The sequence below is a fragment of the Tasmannia lanceolata genome, unplaced genomic scaffold, assembly GCF_043159265.1.
Source record: "Tasmannia lanceolata isolate RefF3 unplaced genomic scaffold, GAP_Taslan_0.1 ptg000012l, whole genome shotgun sequence".
Classification (NCBI taxonomy): domain Eukaryota; kingdom Viridiplantae; phylum Streptophyta; class Magnoliopsida; order Canellales; family Winteraceae; genus Tasmannia; species Tasmannia lanceolata.
The window spans coordinates 1,892,369-1,915,576 of NW_027518689.1; the positions used below are offsets into that span (position 1 = coordinate 1,892,369).

The 23,208-nt window shown below is 39.0% G+C and overlaps 2 protein-coding genes across 2 annotated transcripts; both read right to left on the bottom strand.

Moving 5' to 3' along the window:
• Positions 1-1,478: 1,478 nt before the first annotated feature.
• LOC143888155 (DNA replication licensing factor MCM2-like) lies at positions 1,479-14,736 on the bottom strand. Its single transcript, XM_077392491.1, has 13 exons — positions 14,586-14,736; positions 7,670-7,713; positions 7,341-7,560; positions 6,910-7,129; positions 6,574-6,781; positions 6,117-6,251; positions 5,840-6,031; positions 2,719-2,891; positions 2,441-2,629; positions 2,221-2,337; positions 1,876-1,960; positions 1,638-1,790; positions 1,479-1,550 (listed from the first exon to the last, which is right to left on the bottom strand). Exons 1-13 carry the CDS (start codon positions 14,734-14,736, stop codon positions 1,479-1,481), a joined length of 1,959 nt encoding a protein of 652 aa, XP_077248606.1.
• Positions 14,737-18,441: 3,705 nt separating this feature from the next.
• On the bottom strand, positions 18,442-21,571 carry LOC143888156 (uncharacterized). Its single transcript, XM_077392492.1, has 4 exons — positions 20,965-21,571; positions 19,906-20,061; positions 19,290-19,397; positions 18,442-19,106 (listed from the first exon to the last, which is right to left on the bottom strand). The coding sequence occupies exons 1-4, from the start codon at positions 21,569-21,571 to the stop codon at positions 18,442-18,444; spliced, it is 1,536 nt and encodes a 511-aa protein (XP_077248607.1).
• Between the last annotated feature and the right edge of the window lie 1,637 nt (positions 21,572-23,208).

Sequence of the window (23,208 nt, forward strand, 5' to 3'; positions counted from 1 at the left end):
GACGAATGTTTTCAGAGGTTCATTGTCCTCCTGCCGCAAGGCCATTAGGGATGCTGTTGTTTTCCTTAGCCTCTGGCTGCTCATGAAATGGCAGACCAGATCATCCCCAAAATCCTCAAAGTTGCTGATGGAGTTTGGCTTGATCCTTGAGTACCAGTCCCGGGCTGCACCGGTCAGTGTGGTCGGAAACGCTCTGCAGAGGAACCCGTCAGAGGCGTCGTAGAGGAGCATCATAGTCTTGAACGTCTTCCAGTGGTCTACAGGGTCTGTGGTTCCGTCATATTGTGGAACGGTCGACATTTTGAACCCTCTGGGCGCTGGCGCGTTCATAACATTGTCGGTGAACGACGGTCTGCTTGAGAACGTCTTTGCAACAGGTCGGCCTTAATCATTTGCCAGCTCTTCTATACGGTGGTCTATCTCTTCTATCCTTCGTAGCATTGGATCAGCCCTCTGGTCTGTTCGGCCCACTGATCTGTTTCTCTCCACAGAGGGACTCATTGCGGAGCCGGAGTGACTTTCCGAGCTTTTTCGATGGTGTCTGGGCCTCTCTCGTGGTGCACGGTCCTTCTGGGCTCGGTGCCTTTGCACGGAGCGAGTGCGTGACCTGCAACGATAGTGAGGTTCCGTATGGGCATGCCTGGTGTTGGAATGATGAACTCTCCTCGTAGAATGGTGGGTCCGGTCTCTACTAGGATGTGCCGGCTCCCCCCTATGGGCACTCGACCTTTCTTGTATAGGTCACAGAGCCTCTGGGGGATGCTGGGGAGGCGCTTGTATTAGATTTTGGTATTGACCAACAAGAGTAGTCATCTGTTGAAAGAGAGCTTGGACTTGTTCGGGAGTAGGAGCAGGGTTCAGGTGTTCTGAATGGGCCGGGCTCTGTTCCGCTATTGCTGAAGGAGCTACTATCTGGGAGGCCACTCGTTCGCTCCGAGTCCTACGAGGTGCTTCAGCTCGGGCCGTCCGAGCAGTTGGTACCCGAGCACTCCTCCGTCCTACCATTTTATAAAGGGAATTTGAACAGCTTTTAGTTCAGCATCCCACGGATGGCGCCAATCTGTTATGCCCAAAATTGGTAACAGATACGACAGTGACGAAAGAGCTAATCTGGCGGGCCCAAGAGACTGAGCTGAAGGAATGAAGCCCCGCACAAGAGCGCACGAGGTCAGAAGACCAACCCGGAATCGTACTCCGAACGGGCCCTTCGACACTCAAGTCAGTATGAGCAGAAGTACAGAGCCAAACTTTAAGAGTGGTGGTTCATAAGTTATTACCCCTTGCTTTAAGCCTTGAGAGGCCTTTTATAGAGGGGGACCTAGGGTGGTTGGATTACCTACCCCAGGACAGGTGTCGGCCCTTTTGTGGGTTTAGGTTCACCTGCTCGTAGGTAATTACCGGATTACCCCTGGGCAGATGCCAGATTTGTGGTGGGCCCTTCTGGGGTCACGTGTCGACAGCTAATTAGTTGTTGTTTTTCATACCCCATCAGGGAAGATCTTAAGCTTGGCATATGTCAAGTACTTTTTGAGCATGTCTTGAGAAAGTATCTGATTTAATACAAATTATTTTAGGACATGATGGTGGAGGAAAATCACATTGATTTACAAGAGTCCAGAAATACTAGAGTTTGAAACCTCAGGATCGACTGGCCTCTCAGAGGCTGGAAAATCATCTTGGGAATTTCTTATAGAATTATCGTCCAAGTTGGCTCCTTTAGGTTGTGATTTAAAGTGGCTATCAACAACAAAATTTGCAAGCATTTCATCCGTGACAGGGTCAACTACATCCTGCACATAATAAAATATTGGACCAATCAGAAGCAATTATCAGAAACACAAAATAGATGAAAGCATTGAGAGAAGGTTATATAACCTTAATGACACAGAGGACATCAAAACGAGATATAATTGGATCATTCAGTTCCATGTTTTGCGAGAGAGTCTTTGATGAATCATATCTGAGAACACGACAAAGTGAAATTCATAGAACTGAGACCATGCGAAGGCAGCAAAAAAGAACTTTCATATTATATAGTTAGGATGGGTCCTACCATTTAATTCCTAACGTTATTACGAGGTGGGGTCCACTATTTCTACCCAAACCTATAAATTAGGGTGGGGCCCATCATTTGACACTTCATGTTTGATTGTGTGGGGCCCACCATTTACTCCCATGCATAGCATGGGCCCTGAATACTAGTATCATATACTCATATACCTTCCTCCAATTGGATTTGCAGCAGCAATAACTGAACAACGGGTTTGGAGAGATGTAACAATTCCAGCCTTTGAAATGCTAATGCTCTGTTGGTCCATAGCTTCGTGGATACTCACTCTGTTATCATGGATAAATATTTCTCAGGCTAGGAGAATAGAAATCTTCCTGGAAAAAAAAAAAACATTGTGACAATTGTGTGAAAAAAACATGATTTTATTACCTGTCCTGATCGTTCATTTTGTCAAACTCGTCGATTAGACAGATACCCCTATCAGCTAGGACAACGGCCCCACCTTCAAGAGGCCATTCCCTAGTAACAGGGTCCTTATGCACCGCTGCTGTGAGTCCAACAGCAGAAGCTCCTTTCCCAGTAGTATAAACAGCCCTATGCCCCGTCTTTTCGACGTACCTACAAAGCAACTTATTAAGTCTCAAGACGATTGCTTCTATAAAACTAACCAATAAAAATTGTAGTATACATCAATAGCTAAGCCTTACTTGAGAAACTGTGACTTCGCCGTCCCTGGATGCCCAAGGAGGAGAACATTTATGTCACCTCTCAACGGATGCTTTCCTTTCACATTTTTCTCTTGACCACCAAACATAGCAAGAGCTATCGGGGTTTTGACATCTTTATGACCATAGATTGACGGTGCTATGGACTTGATGATCTGCACGTTTAGTTACAATAGTTTTAATAATAAGCAATGGAATTACCGCAAGAACCATTGTTACGTGGGTTCTTCTAAATGGGCAAATAATCAAGACACATGCTTAGAAGGATTTGAAGGGACGAACGGTCACGTAAAGAATTACATTCAAGGGAGCTTAGACGAAGTGACACAACTGGTTAGCAATGTGTTAGCCATGTTTAAGAGAATTCATAGCACACCTCTAAGATCACCTAGAAATGGAACTACAAACACAAAGAATTTTGATTTCCCGACATGGGTTTCGGATGAAGAACAAGAACTCGTTCGCGCAACTCCTAATTCGATGCACGTGGATGCTGTAGTGTCGATCGGTGGAAGTGGAAGGTATCGATCAATCATGGATGCCATTAATGGAGCGCCCGATCATGGCTTAAGGAGATATGTTATCTATGTGAAGAAGGGGCTGTACAGGGAGAATGTGGACTTGAAGAAGAAAAAGACTAATATCATATTAGTAGGGGATGGCATGGGGATCACGCTGGTATCTGGCAGTAGGAATTTCTTGCAAGGTTGGACTACGTTTCGGACCCCTACTTTTGGTGAGTTTCTCCTTGCCTTCTTTTATTTTCAGTTAGTGGATTTTGCAATATGTCTCTACTTTTCCTTATTTGGAACTGACAATTTAGATTTAAGCACAACCATATATGTTTTAATATTTGAACAAACCCAGCTTGTCTTTCCTTTTTTAATTGGCTCGTGACTCGTGAGAGCTTTTTGGGAAATGCAATAACCTTTTGACAGCTCGTTTAATAAACTAGTTTGTGCAGAAATCATTTCCCGTTCCAAATAGTCCATTTGAGAGAATTTTTTCAAATCGAGTCCTGCCATCAATTTTTTACGAAATTACTCGTGGTAGATTTTTTTACTCATAAATGATCAAAATATCCTTACATGTGGGAAATTTTTTTTTTTTAGCTCAAGTAAAAACCTGATTTAATGTGGGAAATGATAAAAGTATTTCCTTTTTTGCACTTCCTGTCCTTTGACCGATTGTGGGACCGCCCCATCAAAAAATTAGGTAAAATTTTGAGCCCCAACTAATGCATGGATTTGAGTGGAGACTGTGGAGTCGGTGGGACCTACCGCATGAAAACATGGTGTAAAATGGTGGGACCCACCCTATGCATGGATTTTGGGGGAGATGGTGGGCCCACTCATGGGTGTAAAATGATGTAGGCGTGCAACTCAGATCGGGTTCAACCCGAACTAGTCGGGTTCTGGTTCGGGCCCGGGTTGAGTTCAAGTCGGGTTCGGGTTGAGGGTTTGGGCAACCCGCCCCGAGTGAAACCTGACATTTTTTATCATTTTTTTTTGTAAGCTTAAAAACTCGGTTGGGTCAAGTTGAACTTGGGTCAGGTCGGGGTCGAGATGGAAAAAAGGGTTCCTCAGGTTGCGTCGGGTTGGCCTCAACCCAACCCGAGTTGGCCCTACAATATGCATGATTTTTGGTAGAGATGGCGGGCCCTCCCATATCAAAACTTGAAGTGTCAAATGAGGGCCCTACCCATACTATGTAAGAAGTGAGATGTAAAGAAAGAGAATGGCTAAGATTTGGAGAGAGATAACCTTAATCTACTAAGTTTCCTAATCTAATCCAACTACTAAATCCAATTAAGATATTCTAACACAAATAGTATGTAGTGTATGATACTAACTAGTAGGAGTGTAAATGGATATTCGGAAATTCGATTACCGTCCGCATCCGAATTCGTTTCAAGCGGATATTATCCGAATCCGTTTATGAGATATCCGGCTCTTAGCGGATGCGAATTTGGTAAATGGTATATCCGATCCGTTTAACATCCGAATCCAAGAAGTAAATTCTTTTTATTTATTATTAATAATATCATTAATATTTATTTTTAGTAATGACACACTATCTTTTGTTTCTAAAAGAACAGTGAATTTTCTTTTTAGAAAAAAAAAAACAAAAACAAAAAGTGTTTTGGGTAGGAAATGAAGTACTCTCTCATTTTAAGAGAATTCTTGGAGTTTGACATGGCTTCTTTATGAAGCAACAAATGTGGGTTGTAGGATGAAAGAGACAAATTGATGATGGTGATTGAGAATTCTAATGCGAAAAGGCCATCTAGGTCGATGGTAAATGGACGGCTCAGATCAATTTTCCAACTTAGGGTTATATAAAAATCCAAAATGCAATTAAAAGATGGGACTTCTAAGGTTTGCAAGGAGAAGCAAGCAAGAGAGAGGAGAAAGGAGGAGACTGAGACACCTCTTCAGCATTCCTTGGTGCCTCCAACCCCATGAAAATCCACCGCCACCCCTCTCTACCTTCTCACAGTCACCTTCATCACCGCCAGTCACCTCCATCTCTAACCCAATCTCCATTTCCATCCCCACTTCTCTTCATCTTCCACCATCAGCACTCTCACTTCCCATGTTCAAAATAGGCGAAACCCATTCCATCATATACAAAAAAATAAAAAAAAATAAAAATAAAAATAAAAAAAAACCCAAAGACCACTACCAACACCATCATCCATCCCCACCGCCCCTCGTCTCAGATTCCAGTACTTCAAGATTCTCTAAGACACATTTAGATCTCTTTTATCTATTGTTTCTTAATACTACCGCCACAACTTTACAATTATCATAGGGTTTGAGTTTTACCCATCCTAATATTAAGTTTCTTAAATGGAAAGAAAATATTATATCTACTTAACCGATTAAAATATTCAATATAATACTTGTTATAACCATATCATTATACCAAAAAAAAAAAGAGAATTGATTAAAATATTTTGGCGAATCCACTAATCGTTTTTTTTTTAGTTTTGCTGAATCCGACACTCGATACCCGTGTCGGATTCCGACAGTACTCGTGTCCTTACTGATGCAACATAGACAGGAACAAGGCAAATAAAAGATTATTCTGGATAACAAACCCTTTCACCGATCCTTGGGTCCTTGGCCAACTCCTGAGTTTCTTTCTTGTCATCCTCGGTGAGCTTGTATGAAGAAAAGAGGTCATGCTTCTTCGCAACATAGTTTGCTACAACCACTGTTGCAAAGACTGGAAATCCATTTTTCATATTCAATGACAGGTCAAAGTTGTTTGTATATATGCCCGTCACCTCCTGAAAAGGAACGTATGCAGCAAAAATTAGGGGGGCTCAATATATGTGTTTGAATTAAAATTCAAGTCATGGTTATGAAATATACAATTTCTTCTCCGGGGCGAGCACAATCAATTAGATCATTCAGGAGTATCACTTCCATGTATCTTGGAAGCCGACCAGCTGGCACGATTCCAGGACTCTCCTGAAGGGTGAGTTTCTGGTAGTTCCTATAAATCGTCTGCAACATGGTTAGATAAAACCAAAAATTAGCCAAACCTTTAGGGGCCGTTTGGATATCAATATTTTAAAATCTTGGATTTCCTCAAAATCCTGGATGGGGTCGTTTTCTGATTTCTTGCCCTTCTTTCCGTCGAGCCAGAGAGTTGAGATCATCCCATGTTTCCAGGTTTTAGAAATCTTAGGATGGGGGAGAGATTTCTAAAACCTGGATTTCTTATTTAAGATCCAGGATAATGGATTGTAAAATCCAGAATTTTACACCGCTTTCAAACTAAAACCTGGATTCTAAACAGCCCCTTAAACTCTCTGAGCAAAAATACCTGCTCAATGTTGACAGTGAATGGTCCTCTGGATTGGCATTCAGGACAAGACCCAACTTTGACTTCTAAATAAGAGTTTTGGAAGAAAGGACCGAGAATCATCCCACATTTGTTGCAGTCATACTTCACCTCTTGCAGCTGAGGGAAAACACCAGAGCGTCGAGTCACAACCCTTCCTATACGAATCAGGGTGTTTAGATTAATCTGCCTAAAGTGTACCAAAGTGAAATGCAATGAGATTCGATGAAAAGGAATGAAAAGAATCAAATTATATGAACCATTCAAAAAAAAAAAAAAAATCAAATTATATGGGAGAGTAGAAATTATATAGCTCACCTTATGTTTCTTATCTTATCATAAACTGGTAGGTTTGTTATCCGAACATAAATTTTTGGATGAATTTTCTTGTAATTGCCGTGGATAATGAAAATTACATTCTTTGCAGCCTCTTCCATGACCTCTAGCACTGATCGAGGAGCATCAGCCAACCAGATGGCAATGTTTGGATAACTCTCGATGAAATGCCTGTAATCTATCTCCAAGCTACATTTATTAGCTGCAGCAGGTAAATCAATATAAGTCTTTATAAGCCGAAGTTGAGAAAGTACAAAAGAAAAAAAAAACATAAGGGAATGCTAAAAGTGGAGAACAGTGCAGAGTGATTGTGAGGAGTTATCAGCTCATACAGACAATTCAGAGATATTTCATAAAGCTGGTTTGTGATTAACATTTGGGTGTTACTAGCAAGCATAGATAAAGTCTACTACCTGAGACCATCTCATTTATGAGCCGAATATACTCAAGGTCCCATTCCCCATTCTTTTGGATCAAATATGTAAGCAAGAACTTCTTAAATTTCTTGGCAATGAACTGGCACACTTTGTATCTGGTAACCCACTCCCTCAAAGTTCCTAGGACACGGTACATCTTATATTCACCATCATCATTTTTTTTCTTTGAAGAGGTGCTTTCATCATCATCTTGATCCTATCAAATCCATTGCAACTTGGTTAAAACTTAAAAGTACATGTATACAATGTTAGCCACAAACCATAAATGTATGATATTAATTTTATCTGGATGATAATTTTAAAACCTCAGAGTGCTCATCATCAGTCTGATCAGTCATTGGCACATCATCTGATCATCTGTGTCTGCAACTAAAAACATCGGACATCAAAGATTCAACGAAAAACAAGCAATTTCTCCCACAGTTTAGTTACCCATTAATTCATAATCGAAGAAAACAATTTATCCATTAGCAAGTACCAGTGAAATACTTTTCAAAAAAAAAGTATCAGTGATAACATATTTGATTGGAATCAGAAAAAATCTTTAAAGGCTGAACTTATCAGATTGTAAAATTGGATGGTGAGTCATGAGATTCATTAGTAAGTAACAAACTAACAATATAAATATGAATAAATGAGAACAAGTCTGGAAGGATAAGATGCCACCAAATCAGTCAAATTCCAATAATTCACATCATTTATATCATTCCATGCATTACTATGTAGTAATGAGCTGTGTAAAACACCTGAAGTGATTAGAAAAAAAAATATTCAGTTGCCTGCAATTCAGTTTCTTCTTCAACCCGTAAGGAAAAAAAAAACTGCCTTGAATACTATAAATAATCATGAAATTCTGCTAGTCCATCTTTCAGAAAATTGTTTGTCATGGGAGAAACTGAGGAATGATTACAACAATGTGCCTCCAGCAATGAATGTAAATTTTTAGTTGCTCGTCTAGAAGTGAAATTTCCTGCTATCCATCAAGAGTGAGGAAATTGCTTAAACCATACTAGCTTGACCACCAAGTAGGTTTGCAGTACCAAAAATTTAAAAGGTTCAACTTTCATTGTCAATTAAGCAATATATATGTTTGTGTCCACCAAGGGCTGGAGTATGTTTTGAAAATCGGAATCAAATCGTTAATCGTAATAGTGGTCGAATCCTATCAGATCGTAAATCGTAAGATTCATCCATTCACTCATGTGTGTGTACATACCATACACACACATACTAGTATTGTGGCCCATGCTATGCTTGGGTGTAAAATGATGGACTCCACCCTAATGCATAGGTTGGGATAGAGATGGTAGACCCCATAATAAATTAGGGGTAAAATGGTGAGCTCCACCCTATGCAAGTAGAGATAGTGGGACCCAGCCATCAAAACCTGATGTGTAAAACATTGGCCCCGTCCCATCAATAACATGGGGTGTAAAATGGTGGGCCCCACCCTATGCATGGGTTTGGGTGGAGATGATGGGCCCACCACATCAAAACATGAGGTGTAAAATTATGGGCTCCACCTATGCCAGGCCTGGTTATATAATTTTGGGCCCTATCCCATCATAGAATGAGGTGTACAATAGTGGGCACCACCATATGCATAATGCATGAGTTTGGTTAGAGATCGGTGATCCATCAAGTGTAAAATGATGGTTCCTACACATGCTATGCTTGGGTATAAAATGTTGGGTCTCCTGCATCAATACAAAACATGAGAAGAAAAGGTTTTCAATAAAAATCTTTCTTGGAAAGAAAGCGAATTATAATGGAAAAAAACATGCTTAGGATATATTATATACAGAGAGAGAGAGAGAGAGAGAGAGAGTAAAGTGTTTCTGAGCTCGAGCTCATATAGCTCATCTGAGCTCGAGAGTCAAAAACTCATGTGGGCACACATTTTTGGATGGGTTAGGATGATCCCTTGGACCTGATTTTTTGTAGGCACCCTATCCATGTAAGAGCCTTTCAAATGAATGCTTTGGATCACCCCAAAAATGTGGGCCAACATGAGTTTTTGACACTCGAGCTCAGATAAGCTATCTAAGCTCGAGCTCAGAAACACTTTATATAAGAATATAAACAAATCAAAGAATATTTAAATAGTGAATTATTCATTTTCATCCAAATTCATTAATTTAAACAGAAATTACTATGATTAGGTATTCAATATCATGATACGAATTGTTTGTTAACAAATTTGTCACATACTAATAATCTATTTCCCATCCAAACTCCTGCATATTGGATAATAATCTTAAAAATAATAAAAGTCACAGGTTCATATTAATTCTCAAAGTCTCAAACATCAAATTACAAATATGAATTATAAAAACCTAGTGAGTCACCGATGTCGAAAGAAAATGCTATATTTTATACAAAACTTAACTAGGATAAATCGCACGAATTGTATAAATAGTACGATTTACGATTAAAGATTCAATCGTAAATCGTAAGATTCATAAAAATTAAGATTCAATCATGGGATTCAAATCATGATCTATAAGAATTGATTTGAATCATAAATCGTAAGATTTTCAAAACAATAGGCTGGACAATGAACTGCATAGTGAATGATGAACTAATGCTTTTGTTTAAGATAGCATCATCATAGAACTCAATAAAAACAGGCATCAAGCCTACTTTGATACAGTCCCAAAATTTCTAAAATAACGCTAAGCAAAAACCATCTGACCTTGCACACTATCCCCTTTCACTGTGAAGACAGGATTCTCCACTTCCTCCATGGACAACTACATCTCTAGGACGGTCTAGCCATCCTCATCTGATAATTCAATCTACAGCTGACAGGTTTGGGCTAAAAAAAAAAACCACTTCAGAAGACTAAATGTCCATTTAAAAGTTAACTATAATTTCTGATATACCTTGCATCTAACGCCATTCACCATTAGAGTGAGGACCCTTGATGCAGAATAATTGAAGAGAGATTGAGGGGAAGAAGAAGAGAAGAAGAATTAGGGGAGAAGAGAGAGAAGAATAGGGGAGGAGAAGTACACAATCAAAAGAGGATTTAACACTTTTCTCTTACAATAAATGACATACTGATAATTCTAGCAAATGTCCTTACAGTTTGACAACAATGAAACCTCAGCCTACCTTACAATAAACTGTATAATGACAATGCCAATAAAAGGAGATTTGCATATTGACAATAGTTGGTCTAAAGCTGATTCACAAATGTCTTTTATGTCTAGCGAGGCTGTCAATGGACCCAAGTCAGATCTGTTAACTTACCAACTTCGCTAAAAGCTTAAGCTCTTGGAGAAAGGCGTTATTTATCTTTTATATTTTAACACTCCCCGCACGTATGGCCCACTTGGCAAACACGTGGCACATGTAGCCCCACTTTGGGCCGACCATCGCAAGTGGATTTTTGCTATTTGGGAGGTTCGAACTCGAGACCTTTGGCTCTGATACCATGTTAACTTACCAACTTCTCCAAAAGCTTAATCTTTTGGAGAAAGGTGTTATTTATCTTTTATACTTTAACAAGATCGGATCCACCTATGTTTGTTATTATCTATTTGAATCCTAATCTGGTTGGGTACTACTCAGTCGGATACCGGGATCCTACTTTGGTGTGTCTGTATCATGGTCGCATTGAGAATCAGAGTGTCAGTCAGAGTGTCCTAGGTCCTACTTGCATCAGCTAAAACTTCATCCAAACTTAGAATTTTCAATCAATGGTGATTCAGAAAACACTATCATACAGCAGCAAACAGAGAGAGGAGAATGGGCTTAAGGGTTCGATGAGAGAGAGAGGAAATGGAGACTTTGTTTGTTTCATTTGATTCATTCAAATGAGTTTCTTAGTTATTTTACATGTTAGACCGAAAATACACCACATGTTTAGCTTGTAAGTTAAAAAAACATGAATGGTATTATTATACTACAACAAAATATATTCAGATCTTGGACACTCTGACGGACTTTTTAGCAGTGTCTGAGTCACATCCAATTAAATAAGGGTTGTGTCTATGTCCCATGACACATTCCAATGGACCCACATGACTTTTCTATGAGTTAGATCTAAGGCTATGTTTGGTTAGACAGGGATGGCGGAAAGTAGTGGAATAAGAAGTCAAAAGGGAGGAGACAAGCATAGAAGATGTCTACAATTACCACTTGGAGAGTAATGGAATAATGGTAAGTAGTGTTTGGTTGCGTGGCAGTCCTCTCAGAGTAGTGGAAAAAGTAGGGTTGTCATTACCAATATAGAGAGTGAAGAGAGAGATAAGGAATAAAGAGAATAAGAGAATAAGAAAATACCTTTTACACTATTCTTCAACCATAATTTTACCATTTTGGTAGAATTTGGTTGGAAGACGAGTAGGGGGCATTAATGCCACATGGGCGCCCCATCGGATAAAAAGCAATAATGATGTCCTTGGGAAGTATAAGTGGAGTTTCATTGCAATTTTGGCTACCAAACAAGGAATCAGCATTCGAAATGCCAGGCATTTGTACAACCAAATAAAGGATTTGTCGTACCATCTGGGTCCATTGAGTCCAGCCTGGAAACAAGAGCTGTGTTATTCCCCATACAAAGTTAGGGGAAAACATAAACAGAACAATCATTTATAGCAATCTATGTAACTTAACTGATACCCTTTAAGATGTTCGATAGAATATAATGGCAATCAAGATCACGTTCAATGGTATATCATGATTTGGATATGTAAAGATAGTTATTTCATCGTTGTACAACAATTGTAAGCCCAAGAAACATCAGTCTAAGATAACATTTAACCTTGTCACTTAAATTATCAATCGAATAACACATTATCAAATATACTGTTTTCTAGAAGTCATCACTTAAATTATCAAATGAATTATATGCTGTAAAAAATATTTTTTCTCGAAATAATGGGAGTCTAAAAGATAACTTGTAAGAGCTTTCTTTTTATTTCATAGAACAATGGTTGGCAGTTGAGTAATTCAGATTTCTTTTTACATAAATCACAATATACAAGTTATCTACTATTGTCGAAAATGATCACCCAAGAGATCTCTTGTCCACTTAATTAGCCATCTGATCAACTGCCCACTGTCCACCTTCCACTCTTTCATGATATAATACAACTAAGCCCATGAAGAATGCCTCATACCAAAGCTATGAGAATGGTACACTCCAACAGATACAAACCATCAGCAGTTGAGACCCCAAATTTCATTGTAGGCTCCCCCATAAGCAATCACCAACATCCATCCAAAGTCAAAAAAATTCACACAACAGAATGTCTATGATTTGTGGACAAGGACACGAGTGTCGCGTGTCGACACGGACACGGAGTGTCGGACACGGCGAACTCCCAAAATTTAGAAACAGAGACACGGCTAAAATAGAAAATATAAATATAATCATAATTTGTGAATACGGATTTGTGTGCCGAGTTTTGACACGGATATGAAGTATCTGACATGGAAACCCTTAAAAATCTACAAAATAGTGGCACACTCATACATGTACATACATATAAAGTTACTAATACTTAAGCAGTACATTTAAAAGTGTCTAAAGGAGTGTCAACACGTGTGGACACGGGTGTCGTGTCGGACACGACACGACACATGTGTCAACAAGAATTTCAAAGTGTCGACCAAATCATAGCAGAGTGTACATATTATATCAAGGATTTTTGGTTTGAACAAAAAATTCTGAAATTTGCAAGCACACAATACAAGAAAAATGAACATATTTCCTAACAACCAATGAAAATACAAGGGTATTTCTGTTGTGAAAAAAAAAACCCTCAATAGCAATATGTGATTTCAAAGTCAAAGCAAAAAGAAATAACAAACACAAGCAATCGCACAAAGACACAAAGATTTACGTGGTTCGGCAAAGCCTACTCCACGGCAGAGGCAACGAGAAAAAATCCACTATAGAGACAGGAGATTACAAGAGAAGATCAGTGTCTCTCACCAGAAACCCCAAGAAACCCTAGCACACCCTTTTCCCCTTTTGAGCCCTCAACCCTCTTCGTTTACAAGAATGCGACATAAGCTCTAAAAGCCCCTTTATATAAAGCAGGTCATAACTTATTCTTATGGGGCTGAAAATACATAAAACGGGCCAGGACAAACGGGCGGGGGCCAAATAGACGGGTCGCATCCGGGCCACACACAATATTTCAGACCCCAATCAGGTTTAATTCAAGACACCCAACTCAACAATTTCTAATAAAAAGTTGATGTAGCCTGGCTACGCGTGTGTGGTTGTTTTACTGGGTTTGAACCATAGAAGCAGGAAACGCCTAGCGTAGGTGGGAAACGTGTTTCTGCAGAAACGCATTTCTGAAACGGGTACGAAACACTTTTTGAAAAATGGTGAAACGCCTGTGAAACGTTTGTGAAACGCGTTTCCAAGAAATGGGAAACTCGTTTCAGTTCCATGGAAACGCGTTTCTTGGAATTTTAATACTTTTAAAGGGTATATTTAAACCCCCTTTAGTTTTCTGTGAACAGCCCTATCTAGTTTAAAGATAAATACACTAAAGAGGGCTGTCCCAAACGTTTCCCTTGCGTTTCCCAAGACATTTACCAATGTGTTTCACATGCGTTTCTCTATCATTTTCCGTTTCTCGTTTCCCCTTTGATTTTTTTCACGCGTTTCACATTTCCGTTTCGCATACCGTTTCCCGACCAGGCAACTATGGTTTGAACGACAATCACACCTAATAGTGCAAATTGGAGAAAATAAAATGAAAACCATAAAAGTTTCTCCCTTCTCTATACTATCTCATAAAACCAATAAAAGTCCTCCTCTAAATCGTCTCACGCATCTTTTATACATAAGAAAGAAAGAAATTCTGACCCTAGCAACATTCTAAAACCAGTCCACCAAAATATAGAAAGATACCTTGCTTTAGATTCCCAATAAAAATAAATTTTTGAAAGACTTCCTAAAATCTCCAAATACTAATATCCTACTTACTAAGGGAGAATAAAGGAATTTAGGAAACATAATCCCTCAAATAGGTAGGTTTTCTAAGAATCTTTTTCTGTTTGCTATTTTGGACTAAGACTTTCTATGTCAAGAGATGTGGTTGCATCAAAAGTAGGAGAACGAGAATACAAGAATCATATGTTAATGTCATAATGATAGAGGATTTCTAGTTCATTTTCCATCTACAATATAAGATACAGAACCAACCAAATCTATTTCTTCCCAATTTTCATGCCTCAAAATTTTATTACCTTGGTCGTGCAAAAGGCGTCGGAACCCTTCTCTGCCATCGAGCTCGACCTCGGCCGCCCTTCGATCTTCCATGATCTGATCTAGATACCTCTCATCCTCCATCGAATCATCATTGAGACCCACAGATTCAAACTGATCATGCTCGTCCATCCAACGATAATCACTGCGCCAAAATAAACAAAAAGTTAAAAAAATAATAGGAAAATTTTGATCCAAGAAAAATCCTAATTCTATTGATAGAGGAGAAAGGAAAATGTTGTGTGCCTAATTGGCCGTAACACAAATAAAGAAAAAAAATAGTAGAAAAAGAGAAGGGAAAAAGTTGAGGCAACCGGACGTCCTAACGGTTCAATTCTAAAGGAACTATGACTCTCCTGAAAACAAAGTCTCGCCATAAAATTCTCAACATTTCAATTAAGATACAATTCCTTAAATACAAACAAAAAGGATTGCCACATCACTACCCTATTAACCCACTTATATGACACATAAGCAATAACCAACACCCACAACCCTGAAACACATTCCCACAACTAGGGGTGTAAACGGATCGAATTCGGAGCGGATATGGCTATATCCGAATTCGATTACAGTATACACTATCCGAATTCGGATTCGGATTCGACGGATATTTAATATCTATTACCGAATTCGTATCTGTCGGATATTGTTCGAATTCGGATATTATCCGTATCCGTTTATCCGGTAAATTCGAACATTTTATTGCAGCACTTTATCTTTTTTCTCCTACTTACTCAAATGAATTTTCCAAACCCTAAAACTAGACCTCTACATTCTCTTCACAGAATTAACTCTCAAACCCTAAAATATATGAGATCTTCTTCTTCCTTTTAAAACAAAGGCAGAGAGAGAGAGAGAGGGAGGCGATGGGGATGGATGATAGACTGATAGTGTTGGTAGTGGTCTTTGGGTTTTTCCTTTTTTTTTTGTATATGATGGAATGGGTTTGGGTTATTTTGATGGAATGGGTTTGGGCTATTTTTGTTTTTATTTTTATTTTTCTAAAAAGAATATTCACTTTTCTTATAGAAACAAAAGATAGTGTATCATTACTAAAAATAAATATTAATGATATTATTAATAATAAATAAAAAAGGATTTACTTCTCGGATTTGGATGTTAAACGGATCGGATATACCATTTACCAGATTCGCATCCGCAAGAGCCGAATATCTCATAAACAGATTCAGATAATATTCGCTTGAAACGGATTCGGATAATATTCGCTTTAAACGGATTCGGATGCGGACGGTAATCGAATTTCCGAATATCCATTTACACCCCTACCCACAACTAAATAATGTTGGCCACTTTGAATGGATCGATAATGCCATGTTGTGATCATAAGAGTAAGAGCATGGTAAGGGAGCTTGGGAGATACATTGCCAAAGGGCCCGCGTAGAGCTCCACAAAAACACAAATGTAACACAAAAATAATATATATATATAAATAAAACAAATTAAAAATGACTTTGTGTTCTTTCTACTTGTTCCCTTAAAATCTCCACACATCTTCTGCCTTGAAACTTCTCTCTAAGCGTTCCCATGAAACTCTTTAAGCTTACAATCTAACCCTTGAAGCTCTTTAAGCTTACAATCTATACAACAATGACTCTATACTTATAGACTCAAGACAACCCTAAAATAGCAAACATTAAACACTTTGTTAAATCCACAATGACTCTTTGATATTCTAGCCTAGACATTGAAGACTATAGAAAACACAAAAGATACTTTCGTTTTCTACACATAATAACTACCTTGGAAGACTACAAACACTTTCCACAAAATCATACACATTGATTTTGATTTACAATTTCCAACACATTGTTGTAGAAAATCTGTGTAGTGGTTGAGAATGAAATGAGAAGATGCTTCAAGGCACGTAAACACTCTCCTTAAGACGATATTCGCCCCCACCAGTAGTATGCAAAGGGGACCACGAACTCGCCTCCAAGATACAATGAAGCCCGGTTCTAAACCAATTGCTTGACGACGTTCTGCACTGAACGGAATCAAGCCTAAATCACCTTTGAATTTTGCAAGTATTTGAGACACAAGAGTTCTGTTTCTACAGAAAACAGAATACTTGAAAGGATTTCTAAAAATAGTAAAACAGTAACTTTGTAGGGGTTTAGAGAGAGAGAATTGTGCTGGAAATAGTATTTCTGGGTATGCCAAAGTAGAAATCCGAATTCTGTTTTGAATGAGAATTTTCTACTAATTTTATAGAGCTTCTGGTAGCTTTTCCCTTTGGAAAGCACCCTTTCTGAACATCCTTTCAGCGGGTTTGAATTCTGACTATTAGATCGCATCTCTACAGTTCAGATCAATCCTGGAGTGACCGTTGGCTTATGTAAAAACCCTTCCAACTTCGTAACCGCTAGATCTCCCATCCACGGTGCAGATTGCACCCTTTAGGAACTTGACCGTTGTGTAGAAGAGACACAATCCAATAGTCATCATCCACTAGCTGTTACATCACGATCCGACGATTCGGATCACACCCGCTCACACACTATCCATTGGAGCCCTTAGGCCTACTGGGCCAACCATTGGGCCAGAACTCAGGCCCAACCCGACCGAACCATTCGGTCTACCCACTTGACCGATCCAAGTCGATCTTGATCCAACGGTCTGGATCAAATCGGGAAAAATGAAAGGCTCCAATCCCTCCTCGCTACGATGCGGCGTGCGAAGTGCAAAGTGCACCTAAAAAAGCGCCACTATGCGCCCTATAGCCCATTACAACGCCGCGCGCCCGCGTCCGCGTGTGCGAATGAACAATGCGGCGTGCGCGTGGATAGACCGAACCATTCGGTCTACCCACTTGATCGATCCAAGTCGATCTTGATCCAACGGTCCGGATCAAATCGGAAAAATGAAAGGCTCCAATCGCTCATCGCTACGATGCGGCGTGCGAAGTGCAAAGTGTGCCTAAAAAGCGCCACTATGCGCCCTATAGCCCATTGCCAACGCAGCGCAAACGCGTGCACGTGCGCGTGTGCGAACGGTGCGTTGCACCGTCCCGCGGTTCAACCCAAGGCTAAGACCATTGTGCACCATAATAAAGAAGAGAAAGAGGTAAAGCTTTATAAGCCTAATTTTTCTTTTCTTATGAGTCAGTGCGGGACTATCTTTTTCACACTACTTTTGCACTCTTCTCTTTCTCTTGCAAAAAGCAAATCTTTCCAAAGAAAATTTTTTTCTTTTCCAAAACACACTTAGAAAACATTTCCCAAACACTTTCTTTTGACCAAAAATCAGATTTTGAAAATCAAAATCTAACAATCCCCCACCATTTTCAAAATAAAAAAATGTCTCATCATACTTGGAACTCTTACGCATAAATGAAGGTATCTTACGATTTGAATCTTCACTTAGTGAGAACACATCAAAGTTGACCAAAATTGCATAGTAGACGTGTCTTTGAACTAGCTATTCTATACGGCCAACCGGATACGTTTCACACATAAGAAATTCTTCTCCTCAGGTGATTCTTATAAGCCGACACGTGTATTGGCCATGTGTTTGTATCTCGGTTTCATGAGTGCTCTAGAGACTAGCCAAGTCTCATAGGAAGCGGCACCACTTCCACACTCACATAGGTAGGCTTACGAGTGCCCCTGTAACTATAGCACGCTAACAACCTGGTTATAAGCTTATTAAGAGCCCAAATGCTCAACCTCATCCATTACACATTACAGGTACCAAGCACTTTCCCTTAGGATGGCATTTATATAATGTACAGTGCTTGTAATCACTTCATATGATGTACTTGGGCTCATTGAACTCAAGACTTGATGTCTCTTCAAGCGTTGAGTTGAGTTTCCATCATTGGTGATCATTGGTTATTGGCTTTTGACCCATCCCCATTGATGTCTTTAACACCATATCTCTTGCAAGACCTTTTGTTAATGGATCAGCCAAGTTCTGGCTTGATCTCACATAATCTATAGTTACTACTCCATCAGTAAGTAACTGTCTAATAATACTATGCCTAAGTCCAATATGCCTGGACTTACCATTGTACACATGGTTATATGCCCTTGATAGTGTGGCATGACTATCACAATGCACATATATCGATGGCATAGGTTTAGGCCAAATAGGAATTTCTATTAGCAAATTCCTCAGCCACTCCGCCTCTTTACAACATGAGGCTAATGCAATAAACTCAGCTTCCATTGTGGAAGTAGTTATGCATGTCTGCTTCTTCGAAGCCCAGGAGATAGCTCCCCCACCAAGAGTGAATATCCACCCACTCGTTGATGAATGATCAACACGCTCAGTTAACCAACTGGCATCTGTAAATCCTTCTAACACTACAGGATACCCACTATATGACAATCCATAGTCTATAATGCCTTTAAGATACTTTAATATCCTATTTATAGCATTCCAATGAACATTACTAGGATTGCTAGTAAATCTACTTAGCTTTCCAACTGCGAATGCTATATCAGGTCTAGTACATGTCATAGCATACATTAAACTACCTATGACACTAGCATACTTTAATTAAGATATAGACCTACCAGTATTAGGATATAATCTTAAACTTGAATCAAAAGGTGTAGAAACTGGTGTGCAATCAAAGTGATTAAATTTTCTAAGTATTTTTTCAATATAATGTGATTGGGTAAGAATAAGGTTACTATCTTTTCTTATTATTCTAATACCTAGAATCACATCTGCAACACCCATGTCTTTCATATCAAAATTCAATGACAGAAACTCTTTGGTCCTTGTGATAGTATCCATATCACTACCAAAGATTAACATGTCATCTACATATAAACATATGATGACACATTTTCCACCTTTATACTTACTATATACACATTTGTCAGATTCATGTATCTTAAAACCATTTGCACTAGAACCTTGTCAAATCTCCCATGCCACTATTTAGGGGCTTATTTAAGCCCATATAAAGACTTAACTAATTATATACTTTACGCTCTTGACCAGGTATAACAAAACCTTCAGGTTGATCCATATATACTTCTTCATCAAGTTCACCATTCAAGAATGTTGTTTTAACATCCATTTGGTGAATGTGAAGCTTATATATGGATGCAAGAGCAATTATAACTCTAATGGTTGAGATCCTAGCAACAGGGGCATATGTATCAAAGTAATCTATTCCGGCTTTTTGTGTAAAGCCTTTGGCAACCAATCTTGCCTTAAACTTTTCTATGGTTCCATTTACTTTCATCTTCTTCTTGAAGATCCACTTATAACCTATGGGGTTAGACCCAGGTGGTAAGTCAACTAATTTCCAGGTTTTATTACCCATGATTGAATCCATTTCATCATTGATGGCCTCTTTCCAAAAGGCAGCATCTTGATATTTAATGGCTTCTTCATGGGTCTTTGGATCAGGTTCTATTTTTAGATCTATCATAGTAGAAGTAGAGACCTTATCTCTTGATCCTTCTACAAGAAAGACTACAAAATCAAGACCATAGGTATTTTCTTTTCTATCTCTTTTACTTCTCCTAATTTCATTAGGTACCTCATTTGTTTCCTCTTAAGGCTCTAATGAAGACTCTATAGGAGGATTTAAATCCATTAATCTAGGAATGGATGAGAACCTGTTTTCGCAGAAAGTGGCATCCCTAGACTCAATAATGGTATTCATTTCTAAAAAGTCATTAAGTTCTATAACTAAGAACCCATATGCTTTACTATGATTTGCATATCCAAGGAATATGCATTCTATGCCTCTTTCACCTAACTTTCTTTTCTTAGGTTTGGGTACTTGAACAATGGCTCTACAACCCCAAACTTTAAGGTAGCTTGAGTTGAATTTTCTCTTTTTCCAAAGTCCATAGGGGGTTACATGGGTTTTCTTATTAGGAATTCTGTTTAGAATGTGACAAGCCGATAGTAAGGCTTCACCCCAAAATCCCTTATTTAAACCTGAATTGACTAGCATGGAATTAACCATTTCCATAATAGTCCTATTCTTTCTTTCCGCAACACCATTCTGTTGTAGTGTATAAGGGGCGAAAAACTCATGTATTATTCCCACATTTTCACAAAATTCAGGAAATTGGTATTCCCCTCCTCTATCAGATCTAATACACTTTATCTTGATTTCACATTGGTTTTCTACTTTTGTCTTATAAGTCTTAAACTTATCTAAGACTTCATCTTTATGTCCTAACAGATATACATAACAATATTTTGAAAAATCATCAATGAATGTTACAAAATATTTTTTGCCTCCTCTTGTTGGAGTACCATGTAAATCACATACATCACTGTGTATCAACTGTAATAAAGTAGTAGATCTTTCTATACTAGAAAATGGTTTAGTAGTTATCTTAGTTTGCATGCATATCTTACATTTATCTACCAAATTTTCATCATCTTTAGGAATTAGTTCTAACTTTACCCTATCATGCATTTTCCTAATATTTACATGTCCTAATCTATTATGCCATAAAGAAATAGAGTCAAGCTTGTAAACATAAACATTAACTTTATTAATATTCATCTTGAACATGCCCTCATACATATAACCCTTCCCTACAAATGTCCCACCCTTGGATAGTATAAACTTGTTAGATTCGAATACAAGTTTAAAGCCATTCTCATTAAGAAGGCTACCAGAAACTAGATTCTTCCTAACATCTGGGACATGGTATACATCAGTAAGAGTTAAGATCTTTCCAGAAGTGAATTCAAGTTCCACTTTGCCTTTTCCCTTGACTTCTGCAGTTGAGGAATTTCCCATGTAGAGAACATTTCCGTCTTCGACTGGAGCATAAGTCAAGAACGAGCTTCTATCTTTGCAAACATGTTTGGTAGCGCCCGAATCGATCCACCAAGCATCTTCTCCTTTGAGGAAATTAACCTCGGATATCATGGCAACAAACTTTTCCTTGTTTTCATCTTTGTTTCCTTGACCGTTCGACTTTTTAGATCGACAGTCCTTTTTGTAGTAGCCCATTTTGCCACACTGGAAACAAGCGCTTCTTGTTCTTATCAGAACCCTTGCCATTTTGATGCTTTCTCATCCGATTACCTTTCCAAGGTTTAGTAGGGGGTTTGAATCTGTTACATTGGCAACTTCCACCACATGGACTTTAGAGGATTGATTTGCTATATCATCTTTATTGTCTCGAAGCCTTGATTCTTCCTCAACTTGGAGGGTTTGAATCAAATCTTCGAGTGTCATTTTCTCTTTTTTATGTTTAAGACTTTTTCTAAAGTCTTTCCATGATGGTGGTAGTTTGTCAATGATAGAGGGTATAATGATAGTGTCATCAAGGTTCACCCCTTGTTGGTGAACTTGACTAATGATATGTTGGATCTTATGGACTTGATCCACTACCAACTTATCATCAGTCATCTTGAAATTTAAAAAATGACTTACAACAAACTTTTTGGTGCCGGCATTTTCCGATAGGTATTTCGTCTCCAAAGCCATCTAAAGTGGTCCCGCTGAACCCATGCTATGGTAGATGTCATACAGTTCATCCGTCATAGCATTGAGGATGTGTCATTTGCACAGATAATCGTCTTGTTCCCACTTCCTCCTTCTACGGGCTTAGGCAAGCGTCTCGTTTTCAACTTTTGCCGATTTGGGTGAAGTCAGTACATATACCACTTTGAGGGTTGTCAAAATGAAATGTACTTCCTTCTGCCATCTTTTAAAGTTCCCCTTGTTGAATCGTTCCAACTGGACAAAATCTTGCATCATATGCTTCATTGACTGCACCATGAAGATCTCCAACAGAAGAATATCGTCTTAAGATTGTTTTAGAAAATCTGTGTAGTGGTCGACAATGAAATGAGAAGATGCTTCAAGGCTCGTAAACGCTCTTCTTAAGACGATATTCGCCCCCACCGGTAGTGTGCAAAGGGGACCACGAACTCGCCTCCAAGATACAATGAAGCCCGGCTTCAAACCGATTGTTTGACGACGTTCTGCACTGAACTAAATCAAGCCTGAATCACCTTTGAATTTTGCAAGTATTTGAGACACAAGAGTTCTGTTTCTACAGAAAACAGAATATTTGAAAGGATTTCTAAAAACAGTAAAACAATAACTTTGTAGGGGTTTAGAGAGAGAGAATTGTGCTAGAAATAATATTTCTGGGTATGCCAAAGTAGAAATCCGAATTTTGTTTTGAATGAGAATTTTCTACTAATTTTATAGAGCTTCTGGTGGCTTTTCCCTTTGGAAAACACCCTTTCTGAACATCCTTTCAGCGGGTTTGAATTCTAACCGTTAGATCGCCTCTCTACGGTTCAGATCAATCCGGGACTGACCGTTGGCTTATGTAAAAACCCTTCCAACTCCGTAACCGCTAGATCTCACATCCACAGTGCAGATTGCACCCTTTAGGAACTTGACCGTTGTGTAGAAGAGATACAATCCAATGGTCATCATCCACTAGCTGTTACACCACGATCTGACGGTTCAGATCGCACCCGCTCACGCACTATCCATTGGAGCCCTTAGGCCTACTGGGCCAACCGTTGGGCCCGAACTCAGGTCCAACCTGACCGAACCATTCGGTCTACCCACTTGACCGAGCGAAGTGCAAAGTGCGCCTAAAAAAGAGCCAGTAAAGCGCCATT

Coding starts and splice junctions, on each gene's coding strand:
- LOC143888155 (XM_077392491.1), bottom strand. CDS start 14,736: ATGGACGAGCATGATCAGTTTGAATCTGTGGGTCTCAATGATGATTCG. Junction 6,252..6,573: donor TCACTGTCAACATTGAGCAG/GTATTTTTGCTC, acceptor ACCATGTTGCAG/ACGATTTATAGGAACTACCA. Junction 2,892..5,839: donor ACCCAAGGATCGGTGAAAGG/GTTTGTTATCCA, acceptor CTAAACGTGCAG/ATCATCAAGTCCATAGCACC.
- LOC143888156 (XM_077392492.1), bottom strand. CDS start 21,571: ATGGGCTACTACAAAAAGGACTGTCGATCTAAAAAGTCGAACGGTCAA. Junction 20,062..20,964: donor TGAAAATTTGGTAGATAAAT/GTAAGATATGCA, acceptor TTGATTTTGTAG/TCTTTCTTGTAGAAGGATCA. Junction 19,107..19,289: donor TGTTGCAGATGTGATTCTAG/GTATTAGAATAA, acceptor CTAGTGTCATAG/GTAGTTTAATGTATGCTATG.